Source organism: Bos javanicus, chromosome 7 (assembly GCF_032452875.1).
Source record: "Bos javanicus breed banteng chromosome 7, ARS-OSU_banteng_1.0, whole genome shotgun sequence".
Taxonomy (NCBI): Eukaryota; Metazoa; Chordata; class Mammalia; order Artiodactyla; family Bovidae; genus Bos; species Bos javanicus.
Genome location: NC_083874.1, coordinates 95,873,210 through 95,885,759, shown reverse-complemented (window position 1 = coordinate 95,885,759; position 12,550 = coordinate 95,873,210). Strand labels below are relative to the sequence as shown.

The window sequence follows — 12,550 nt, the reverse complement described above, 5'->3', positions numbered from 1 at the left end:
GGAAGAGTATTTTATTCATTCATTCAGTCAGTGAATATCTATTGAGAATCTACTATGTTCCTGGCACTATGCCATGGCAAAATCTCTTATTTTTTAATTTTTAACTTTACCCTTTATCATTACCATAGTAATAAGTGGGTTATTTTTTTTTTTTTTAAGTAGCAAACGAAGGACCTTGTTATATAGGAGAAATACAAAGATGTATGTAATAGAGCCACTACCTTAATACAGATAGTGGAGGTCAACCAGTAGACATATACATGCAATAAAATGTTATTGGCACTATGATTTATATCTGTACAAGAGGCAGTGGGGATTCCAGAAGGAAAAAATCAGTTTCACTGAGAGAGTGTGTAGGATAACTGGGAAATGCTTCACTTCCTGAGTCTTACAAGCGGTCCCCAGGAATGTTGGAAGCGGGGTGTGCTCTAAGCAGATCAGGTAGCAGGAACAAGAGCACAGAGAAGTGATACGACCTGGGTTTGTGGAGGTAATGGCAGGTTGTCTGGGATGGCTAACGCTGAAGGTTAGAGAAGAGACTGGAGAGGTGGCAGGGAGCTGGGTTATCTGGGCCTTATATGACATACTATGGATCCTTGACTAACCCAGCATCGAGAGTCTTCGCCAGGGCTTTATGCAGAGGACTGACAAGGCCAGATGGAGATTAATGGGAAGACAAAATAGTCAAGGCAGAAACTCCAGTGGAGCCTGCTGCTTCAGCCCTGGACTCTGCGTTTTATTGAAAGAGAAGCTTTCAAAGGAAGGCCTTAAGGCAGCATGGAGCCTCAAAAGGAGAGCTCTCTGCTTATTTCCCTATGAACACTGGGTAGAAAATTAGGAATCCCCAGACTCAGTTAATGCTTTAGAGCTTCCAGTGACTAATAATCCAAACCCCTAAGATGAGCCAGCGGGGAGATGCTAAACCAGAGGAAGCTGTTCATATGCTCTCAAAGTACAGCGCTGAGCATGGCTCCGGGTTCTTCGTCTGCTGCTTAAAACAAACAAACAACCTCTCTTATTACTATGGTCATGATAAAGGGTACAGTTAAAAATTTAAAAATAAGAGATGTTACCAGTTTCTACAATTGAATGATATGTGCCTATATGGTGAAAGAGAATTTCCGGTGTCTTTAACAATTCACTGCATAACAGGGAACATGCAGAAATAAAACAGAATGAAAAAAAGTCTCTGGTATCTGAAGAACTGATTTTACTGTTTCATAATTGTATGTAATACCAGGTTGATAGACAGGCCTTGGAAATCCTATTCTGTAAGAAATGGTGGCAGTGGTGGTCACTGTCACTACGGTGACTAGCTAACACTGAGTACCTGGTGTGTGACAGACACAGACACTTATCTGTAACCCTCACAACAGATTCAAGAAGCAGGAGCTATTATGAACTTAATTTTATAGATGAGGACACTGAAGTTTAGAGAGGTAAGTAGTGCGTCCAGGGTCAGGAGCCTGGGAGTACATGGACTTGAAATACTTCATTATGAACAAATAATCACAAACTCCAATTGAAGGGAGTTGATTTTGTCCTAGACTGGAATGCCACTGTACTAGAGGGTGTATGGGGAAATAATAAAAATCTCTATTTGTAGGGGTTTCTAGTACTGTGCTCTATGTACCTGTATGATCTCCACCCTTCTTTACTAAAAGACATTTGGAGGCTTTGTGCCTTGAAAGGTTTTAGAGGACACAGTGGCCAGTTCTCCTGTGATAAAATTCTTGTATGAGACCCATAGTCTAGAGATTGAACATTCTGCTACTTGTCATATAGTGTTTGGTTTGAGGATCCCTAAGGTCCCCCCTGGAAATAAAATGACATGATTTTGCATTGTTTGGAGAGTACTGGGGGTGTTCTGCATAATGCTCTTTGGAACCGACACTAAGACAATGCCGTGAGAGTCAGGTACCTGATGTGCTAGTTCATGGGCTATGACCTCGGTGACCCATAGTTTATCAGAAGTAGAAGAGGTCTTGGGGTCAAAGAGCAGCGACGTCTCTCTGTACGTGATGAGGCCCCAGTTTTCCATGGCTCCACTTGCAAAGTCAGGAATGGCAACGAGATCTGAGAAATAAGAACAACCATACTTAATCATTACGGCTCCCACACCAGAAGTGGGATTTGCTTCCTTCTTAACTATGCTATGATCCTTTCAGTATATATAAGCAGACATTCTGAAAACACTGAGTACCTTTTTTTCTTAACACTGATATGGTGTCTTATAGTTGTGGAAAATAATCAGTATCCATCATCAAGCAGAATAAAGTTTATTGGTAAAGTTTTATTTCTAGGTGAAGTAGCCTAGTGACATAATCATTGTTTCCTAATACTAAACTGAAATTACCTTAGGTGCATTACTGCTGAGAAAATCATTCATTTTAAAACATTCATATTGTATTTTATATTAGTATTACAGAAAGACTTTAAAAATATAAGGTATCAAATGATCTCTAAAATATTTGGATTCAACAAAACATATAATGAACTTATTTCTATAAAAAAAAAGAGAAAATAAGGGATTTTTAAATTTCAGGAAAACACCATTTAGAAGCATCTCTATAGTCAATATTTCAAGCACATATAGCCTCTTAAGTGTCCTTCTAAGGCAGTAAAGGGAAAAAACTGTAGGCATCAATTCTTTCTGACCTCAATTTCCTTTTTACTGTTAATATTTCCTCTACTTCTTGACAAAATTTTAGAGAAAAAATGTAAAATTTAATCATCTTTTAGCACCTCAGATATAATGTATATTCAGTTCAGTTGCTCAGTCATATCCGATTCTTTGAGACCAGGCTTCCATGTCCATCATTGACTCCTGGAGCTTAATTAATATATACCAATTTATATCATGTCTCTGTGAGAGTATATATATACATATATATATATATATATATATATATATATATATATCCTTTGCCGATGAATTCATATTGATTAGAAAACTTCTGGCTAATATTTAATCTTAGACTTCTTTTTATTCTGCCAAGTCATATCGGAAAAAAACCTGTTCTTTGGCTGAAAAGCCAGGTAATTAAAAAAAATAATAATAATTTGAAATAAATCAAGTCACTTGGCTTGAAATTTCACTGTCTGGAATTCAGTTCAGTTCAGTTCAGTCACTCAGTCGTGTCCAACTCTTTGCGACCCCATGAATCGCAGCACACCAGGCCTCCCTGTCCATCACCGTCTCCTGGAGTTCACTCAAACTCACGTCCATCGAGTCGGTGATGCCATCCAGCCATCTCATCCTCTGTCATACCCTTTTTCTCCTGCCCTCAATCCCTCCCAGCATCAGGGTCTTTTCCAATGAGTCAACTCTTCACATGAGGTGGCCAAAGTACTGGAGTTTCAGCTTTAGCATCATTCCTTCCAAAGAAATCTCAGAGCTGATCTCCTTTAGGATGGACTGGTTGGATCTCCTTGCAGTCCAAGGGACTCTCAAGAGTCTTCTCCAGCACCACAGTTCAAAAGCATCAATTTTTCAGCACTCAGCTTTCTTCACAGTCCAACTCTCACATCCATACATGACCACTGGAAAAACCATAGCCTTGACTAGATGGACCTTGTTGGCAAAGTAATGTCTCTGCTTTTGAATATGCTATCTAGGTTGGTCATAACTTTTCTTCTAAGGAGTAAGCGTCTTTTAATTTCATGGCTGCAGTCACCATCTGTAGTGATTTTGGAGCCCAAAAAAATAAAGTCTGACACTGTTTCCCCATCTATTCCCCGTGAAGTGATACCAGATGCCATGATCTTCGTTTTCTGAATTAGTATTGCTTAATTCTAGTGGATAAAAGCAAATGTGTATAATGCAATCAAAAAGTAAACTAGCACTAATCAAGATTAGTATTCATTAGCACTTCAAATATGGGAATTATTCCTTTTCTAAATTTCATCAATGATTTTATATTTGTTATATTATTTCCCAAAGCCATTAGAAATGCTTTTATCTGCTCTACTTTTTCTTTTTTTAATTTATTTTTTATTGAAGGAAAATTGCTTTACAGAATTTTGCTGTTTTCTGTCAAACTTCAACATGAATCAGCCATAAGTATACATGTATCCCCTCCCTCTTGAACCTCCCTCCCCTCTCCCTCCCCATCCCACCCCTCTAGGTTGATGCAGAGCCCCTGTTAGAGTTTCCTGAGACATATGACAAATTCCTGTTGGCTATCTATTTTACATATGGTAATATAAGTTCCCATGTTACTCTTTTCATACCTCTCACCCTCTCATCCCCTCTCCCCATGTCCATAAGTCTGTTCTCTATGTCTGTTTCTCCATTGTTGCCCTGTAAATAAGTTCTTCAATACCATTTTTCTAGATTCCATATAAATGTGTTAGAATATGGTATATATCTTTCTCTTTCTGACTCACTTCATTCTGTATAATAGGTTCCAAGTTCATCCACCTCATTAGAACTGACTCAAATGTGTTCCGTTTTATGGCTGAGTAATATTTCATTGTGTATATGTACCACAACTTCTTTATCCATTCATCTGTCGATGGACATCCAGGTTGCTTCCATGTTCTATTATTGTAAATAGTGCTGCAATGAACAATGGAATACATGTGTCTTTTTCAATTTTGGTTTCCTCAGGGTATATACCTAGGAGTGGGATTGCTGGGTTATATGGTGGTTTTATTCCTAGTTTTTTAAGGAATCACCATACTGTCTTCCACAGTGGCTGTATCAATTTACATTCCCACCAACAGTGAGAGAGTGTTCCCTTTTCTTCACACCTTTTCCAGCATTAATTGTTTGTAGACTTTTTGATGAGGGCCATTCTGACCAGTATGAGGTGATATTTCATTGTAGTTTTGATTTGCATTTCTCTAATAGTGAGTGATGTTGAGCTTCTTTTCATGTGTTTGTTAGCCATCTGTATGTCTTCTTTGGAGAAATGTCTGTTTAGGTCTTTTCCCCACTTTTTGATTGCGTTGTTTGTTTTTCTGGTTTTGAGTTGTATGAGCTGCTTGTATGTGTTGGAAATTAATCCTTTGTCAGTTGTTTCATTTGCTATTTTCTCCCATTCTGAGGGTTGTCTTTTCACCTTGCTTGTAGTTTCCTTTGCTGTGCAAAAGCTTTTAAGTTTAATCAGGTCCCACTTGTTTACTTTTGTTTTTACTTCCATTACTCTAGGAGGTGGGTCATAGAGGACCTTGCTTTGATTTGTCATCGAGTGTTCTGACTATGTTTTCCTCTAAGAGTTTTATAGTTTCTGGTCTTACACTTAGGTCTTTAATGCATTTTGAGTTTATCTTTGTGTATGGTGTTAGGAAGTGTTCTAATTTCATTCTTTTACATGTAGCTGTCCAGTTTCCCAGCACCATTTATTGAAGAGGCTGATTTTCCTCCATTGTATATTCTTACCTCCTTTGTCAAAAATAAGGTACCCGTAGGTGCATGGGTTTATCTCTGGGCTTCCTATCTTGTTCCACTGATCTATATTTCTGTCTTTGTGCCAGTACCATACTGTCTCAATGACTGTAGCTTTGTAGTATAACCTGAAGTCAGGAAGCTTGATTCTTCCAGCTCCATTCTTCTTTCTCAAGACTGCTTTGGCTATTGGGGGGGTCTTTTGAGTTTCCATATGAATTGTGACATTTTTTGCTCTAATTCTGTGGAAAATGCCACTGGTAATTTGATAGGGATTGCATTGAATCTGTAATCTGGTAGTATTGTCATTTTCCCAATGTTGGTTCTTCCTGCCCAGGGACATGGAATGCCTCTCCATCTGTTAACATCATCTTTGATTTCTTTCATTAGTGTCTTCTAACTTTCTGTGTACAGTTCTTTCATCTCCTTAGGTAAGTTTATTCCTAGATATTTAATTTTTTTGTTGTTGCAATGATGAATGGGATTGATTCCTTAATTGTTTTTTCTGATTTTTCATTGTTAGTATATAGAAATGCAAGTGATTTCTGTGTATTGATTTTGTATCCTGCAACTTTGCTAAATTCACTGATTAGCTCTAGTAATTTTCTGATATTATCTTTAGGGTTTTCTATGTACAGCATCCTGTCATCTACAAACAGTGAGAGCTTTACTTCTTCTTTTCTGATCTGGATTCCTTTTATTTCTTTTTCTTCTCTGATTGATGCAGCTAGGACTTCCAGAACTATGCTGAATAACAGTGGCAAAAGTGGCCACCCTGGTCTTGTTCCTGATCTTAGGGGAATGCTTTCAGCTTTTCACCATTGAGAATAATGTTTGCTGTAGGCTTATCACATATGACCTTTACTATGCTGAGGTAGGTTCCTTCTATGCCCATTTTTTTGAAGAGTTCTAATCATAAATAGGTGTTGAATTTTGTCAAAGGCCTTTTCTGCATCTACTGAGATGATCATATGGCTTCTATCTTTCAGTGTGTTAATATGGTGTATCACATTGATTGATTTGCATATATTGAAGAATCCTTGCATCCCTGGAATTAACCCAACTTGATCATGGTAGATGAGCTTTTTGATGTGTTGCTGAATTCTGTTTGCTAAATATATCTGCTCTACTTTTTCTTAAGCTGGATGCTTCCTTTCAGTTAACTTTATTTTAAATGCATTCATTTCATATGGTCTTTGAGGTTGCATTTTTCAAGAACAACTTAGGATTGTTGATGGCTGTTATTTGATCTTTCCTTGATTTTTGACAGAGGACAGCAATGGACTGTGGGCAACCTGATTTAGTATGTCTGTACTAGAGGGTACATAGAGCCTGCACTATAATGATACCACGAGACTCGAGAACTATGGGAATAAGCCCCTGGACATGTCTTCTCATAGTCCTTTAATTCTCTAAGAAAAACTGCACGAAGTTGGTCAGAAAAGGGGAAGAAGGACATGATAAGGTGTGTGTTGTCAAGTTCCAAAGGAAAACAATGTTTTGTCACTGTCCGAAACTCTAAAAATTAATCTATATGTCATAATATTTGTCAGTGTTTTTATATATTCTGCAATATCATAAAAATCACAACTTTTATTTTTTAAGATAGAAAATGGAAACCAACAAAGATGGGCTATTTGCATCCTCTCATATAAAGATCAACTACCACCACATTCAAATTATCTATTTCCTCCAAATCTCAATCTCTTTTTTTTTAAATGTATGTGCCACAGTCTTATCTTCCAGCCTCAAACACTATGTAGATAACAGATGGAGGGCCAGTTTTCAGCTATTTACATAAACCTTTGGCAACTTTTATAAAAGATTGCTAGTCTTATATGAATATGATATAGAAGGAAATATATGCTCCAGAAATTCATCCATTTAAATCTAATATAAAATGCAGATATTTTAATATTAAACCTGATAAAAGAATAGAAAAATGAACCCAAGTACTTGGGTTTCTCATAAATACTTTATTTTCTATACTCAAAGACATCTCTCAGGTATAAATTACTGCTTTCTGGGCTAACTGAAGTTCCTCATTGCTCATTTTAATCACATATAAAGAGGGATTAAATCAAAGCAAGTTCTAAAAATAATGACAATGATCTAGAATTTGAACCTACCCAGTTTGGGGAGTGGATAGTGGATATCAAAGTAATTTTCATAAAAGTCCAGCAGCTTCACTGATGCTTCCAAAGCATAATGTGTTTGACTCCATTTGTCTGGGGATGCATAGATGGACACCTGGGAAATTTGGTGAGAAGAATGATCTTTGAATGACAGCTCCTTGGCATGACTCCATTCCTAATAACCTTCACCCAAAAATGGAGACTGTATTTTTCAAGAAAACCTCCAATTAAAATAAATAAATTAAAAAAAAATAAAAAAAATAAAGTATTGAGATACCATTAAACATGTCATCAACAGAGGGTAAGTTGTTCTGTAAAGTATTAAAGAAAAAGTCCCTCTTGAAAACTATAGACAACCCTGTACTTTCTGTTACAGTATATTCCCTAGGTGTTAATCTGTACATTTCAAGCTATATAAACCCTTCACATCATGAGAGCTCACTTCAGTTCATCAAGATCATGTATTCCAGCCCTTGAGAATTAGCTTTCCAAAATGATGAGCACCAAAAGAGTTTCAATAAAACATTTGTATTAGGTGGAAAAGCCTTCATTAACTTATTGGAGCCACCCTCTGTTGTGTTTTCTTTATTTTTTTTAATTAATTTATTTATTTTTAATTTATTATTATTATTATTATTTTTTACTTTACAATATTGTATTGGTTTTGCCATACATAATCCACCACAGGTGTACACGTGTTCCCCTTCCTGAACCCCCTCCCACCTCCCTCCCTGTACCATCCCTCTGGGTCTTCCCAGCGCACCAGCCCTAAGCATCCTGTATCCTGCATCGAACCTGGTCTGGCGATTCATTTCTTATATGATATTATACATGTTTCAATGCCATTTTTCCAAATCATCCCACCCTCTCCCTCTCCCACAGAGTTCAAAAGACTTCTATACATCTGTGTCTCTTTTGCTCTCTCGCATACAGGGTTATCGTTACCGTCTTTCTAAATTCCATATATATGTGTTAGAATACTTTATTGGTGCTTTTTTTTCTGGCTTACTTCACTCTGTATAATAGGCTCCAGTTTCATCCACCTTATTAGAAGAAGCACATATTTTAAAAAATAGATTAATCATAGTGGTGTTTTTATTTCCCAGGGCTTCTGTGAGGATTCAAGAGGTGAAACATGGAGTAGTATAGCCCAGAGTTGTCTGAAGAAAGATACCAGGGAAACGAAAGATCCCCACAATGAATGCTCTCAGTAACTTAAGATCATGGTCCTAAAGCAAAACCCAAAGCTGTTGTGTTTTCTTTAAACTCAGAAACGCCCAGATAGGTTCACTCTCTCCCTGCACAGTAACTACTAGCTAGTAAGTGGAAAAAATAAAGTTAGATTCCAATTTTCTTGGGTTTCAAGTACAGTATTGCTTTCATTTCATAATCTGCTTTCATGCTCTGAATGAACTGAAGTCCCTCAGAAATTTTATAAGAAAGATAAGTTAATGGCCACAGTACCTTACCAGGCACTGTGCTAATGTATACTTGTAAAACATGTAAAATCTAACTTGGTCCTCTCAGCCACCTCCTGAAGTAGAAGCTATTTTCTTCATATTAGGAGTGAAGCAATGAAAACACATGGAGATTAAATAACTTGCTTCAAGTCACGCAAATGGAAAATTGTAGAGCTGGGGTACGAACCCAAGGAAACTGACAGGACCCTGTCCCCTAAAGTAAAGTGCAGTCTGACGTCACACACACCTATATCTATCTACATATATATCTGTATGCAGCAATGCATGTAGACACATTGCTGATAATATATATCTGCATATCCATAGGTCTAGTATGTATGGAAATTATAATCGATGTTTTATTGCTATTTTTCATAAGCACTATTTTATGGCTCTTTGAATATATTTTTGTGTCTGTAACAGTTCCTCAGGGTAAGGAGTTCTTTTTTATTTTTCATGTATTCATTGATATTCACAAAACTTTATCAGATAATTATTGTGTGTGTTTGTGCTCAGTCACTCAGTCCTGTCTGACTCTTTGCGATCCCTGCCGGGCTCCTCTGTCCATGGAATTCTCCAGGCAAGAATACTGGAGTGGGTTGCCATTTCCTCCTCCAGGGGGTGTTGCTGACCCAGGAGTTGAGCCGCGTCTCTTGTGTCTCCTGCACTGGCAGGTGGATTCTCTACTGCTGCACCACCTGGGAAGCCCCAGTTATTGGGTACTGTAACTTTTTGTAAACAATGAATGCTCTAAAAATGATGAAGACCTCCTTTCATTAAGGAAATAAATTATAGAAAACAATTGGAAACAATGTAAATGTCCTAGAATAAGATGCTGATTAAAAAATCCGTATGGTACCTCTGTGCATTAGAGTACAGTACTATGCAATCATTAATATTATAGAAAAGTACTTAATGCCATTTAATTTTTATAGCATATTATGGTGAGCTAGGAGAAGGCAATGGCACCCCACTCCAGTACTCTTGCCTGGAAAATCCCAGGGATGGAGGAGCCTGGTAGGCTGCAGTCCATGGGGTCGCAAAGAGTCGGACATGACTGAGCGACTTCACTTTCACTTTTCACTTTCATGCATTGGAGAAGGAAATGGCAACCCACTCCAGTGTTCTTGCCTGGAGAATCCCAGGGACTGGGGAGCCTAGTGGGCTGCCATCTATGGGGTCACATAGAGTCGGACACGACTGATGCGACTTAACAACAGCAGCATGGTGAGCTAAAATAATTGCATGTTATTTGAAAAAGTATATATTGATTTATACAGTATATATTGTTATTATATACAGTCGTATACTGACAGACTTACAGAAAATACTTGGAGTACACCAGGACACGCCCCCGTAGTGCTCACAGGTTATTTTACTTTTTATCTCTCTCCATTTTTGTAAATAATATATTTACATGATATTTTGATAATAAGGGGGGAAATTTTAAAGAAGAGCTCATTGCCTTCAGGACACTATTCTGCACTGTGTATGAAAAGAGAACTCAAACTCACCTTGACCCCTGATGAGGCTGTACCACTCACAGAGGTGAAATCACAAACTATGTAGGCTACAAGGTAGGTACTCATTCTTACAGTAGTTTCAAAATGATCTTCCAAGAGGCCTCCTTCAAGTTCAATCGTCTTAACCTACAGGGAGGGAAAGAATCGATATTTGAAAACTGGAGTATTTTATAAGAAGGCCTATGATGCAGGCTATGTAAGTTAGAGGAGAGCTTCATGCTCTGAAGGATGTGTGATGTCCATATAGATTAGAGGACTCTTCACAACATTCTGTGGCTTCGCCTCCCTCTATTTCTTTTATCTCTAGACTTCCTCGAAGACACAATGTGCTACTTTAGGGACCTGAAAATGATGCCTATTTTGTTGTTTGAAAGCATAGAAATATCTTAGATGGTTCCGTATCATCTCCAACACTGGCATCAATTCAACATTTGTACTTCTAAGCAAAAGTGCCAGAGAATAGTCCCTTCCCTTTGTTACATAATAAATAAAATTTCTGCTGCAGAAGGAAATGGGAAGCAGAACTGTGCTGGATGTTTTGCATCATCTTTTAATCCTCCTATTATGTGTGTATGAGGTAGGTATAATTTGATAGGTGAAGAAACAGAGTCTCAGAAATGTTAACTGATTGCCCAAGATCACACGGCTAGTTTCACGGTAGGACCAAGATGTCGATGTGGCTGTGTGACTCCAAAGACGTTGCTCATTCTGGCACTTGCTGTGTGATAGCTTGAGTCATAGCCTTATTTTATCTTTGCTTCATTGATTCAGCCATTTAAGCAGTCAGGCCAAGGAGGTCATTAGTAATTTAAGCTTCTGCCTATCTACTGAGGAAGTAAAAAATTTTAAGTCTATAGACTGGTCAGCTGCATCCATCAAATTCACTGAGTAATTACTGAATTCTATCTTTATTTGCTCCGGATAGCTGGTTCCAAAGATGGTCTTCGTCATGGTATAATGCCCCTGAATTCTGAAAGGACACAGATCCCGTTATCTGAAAATACCACTTTCTTCAAATTGGTAACAAGTCTTCAACTGGCTTCTTGCTCACCCCCTCCAAACCCCTTTTAAGGCATCAGGGTTGTGGCAGTGCTAACTACAGATTATTAAGCATATTTTGTGTGTTTGTATAAGATTGCAGTTTGCTTTGGCGAGAAAAAATAGCTTGAAAGATTATAACAAACTGCCTAGCCTATGTCAATGACAAATGTTTATGCTATTAAATTCTACAGAATTTGATTCTACAGAATTCTATCAAAAATTCAATTCCTAAGTTCCAATAACGTAGGAAACACTGACCAAGTACCCTAGAAAAAGTGGTAGTATATATAGGGCTTTAAGTTTCACCTCTATCTGAAAGGTAATTTTGTCCAAAAACAATCTCCTTTGTAAGGAGTCTGATTGAACCACAGTTCTATGGGTACATTCCCCTAGCAGAGGAGAGGATATGGTAGGGGCTGAGGAGGGGACACTATTATTGTGGTCCTCTGACCAAGCTCAGCAGCAAAACCAGTTAGTCAAGAGTGTAGATGGGTGAGGAGAGGAAGAGGAAAGATTGTGGGACCATGGAGAAATGGGTCTGTGACACTGGACAGCTGGTGGCAGGGCTGGTGAGGAGACAGGTGGGCATTCCCTGTGATTTATCTCTTCCTCCCAGGTAAAGATGTAGCCCATGGAAGCTGAATTTGGTTCAGGAACCTGGAGTCACTCATGTAGATTAGCATTGCCTTGAATAGAAGTGTTTGCGGTGTTAGCGTAAGTTCTTCCAGGATGGTGATGTAAGCTCCAAGTATAAAACACTTGTTGCTAGAGAAGGATTTAGCTGTTTTCTCAAGTTCGGCAGGATTCTACTTACATAGCAAGTGTCAGCAGCAGGTGTGTGTTGCCTTAAGGAATGAAGGGGACAAAGGAATGCCCCAGAGATATACACTGCCTCTCCTAGCACTTGGCTGACTCCTCACCTTCTCGTATTCTTAACTTGTATTCTTTTCTTCTCAAAATAAGCTAACTGAGAACGTATTATGTGTTACTTCTCACCAG

At 38.1% G+C, this 12,550-nt stretch overlaps 1 protein-coding gene across 2 annotated transcripts in view; it reads right to left on the bottom strand.

Moving 5' to 3' along the window:
• Positions 1-12,550, bottom strand: part of ERAP2 (endoplasmic reticulum aminopeptidase 2) — a 52,692-nt gene that overhangs the window by 30,193 nt on the left and 9,949 nt on the right. For both annotated transcript variants that reach the window (XM_061424455.1, XM_061424454.1), the window contains exons 4-6: positions 10,502-10,636; positions 7,522-7,642; positions 1,922-2,076 (exon numbers count right to left, since the gene is read on the bottom strand). In XM_061424455.1, coding sequence (XP_061280439.1) covers positions 1,922-2,076; positions 7,522-7,642; positions 10,502-10,636 — 411 coding nt within the window. The remainder of the gene's footprint in view (positions 1-1,921; positions 2,077-7,521; positions 7,643-10,501; positions 10,637-12,550) is intronic.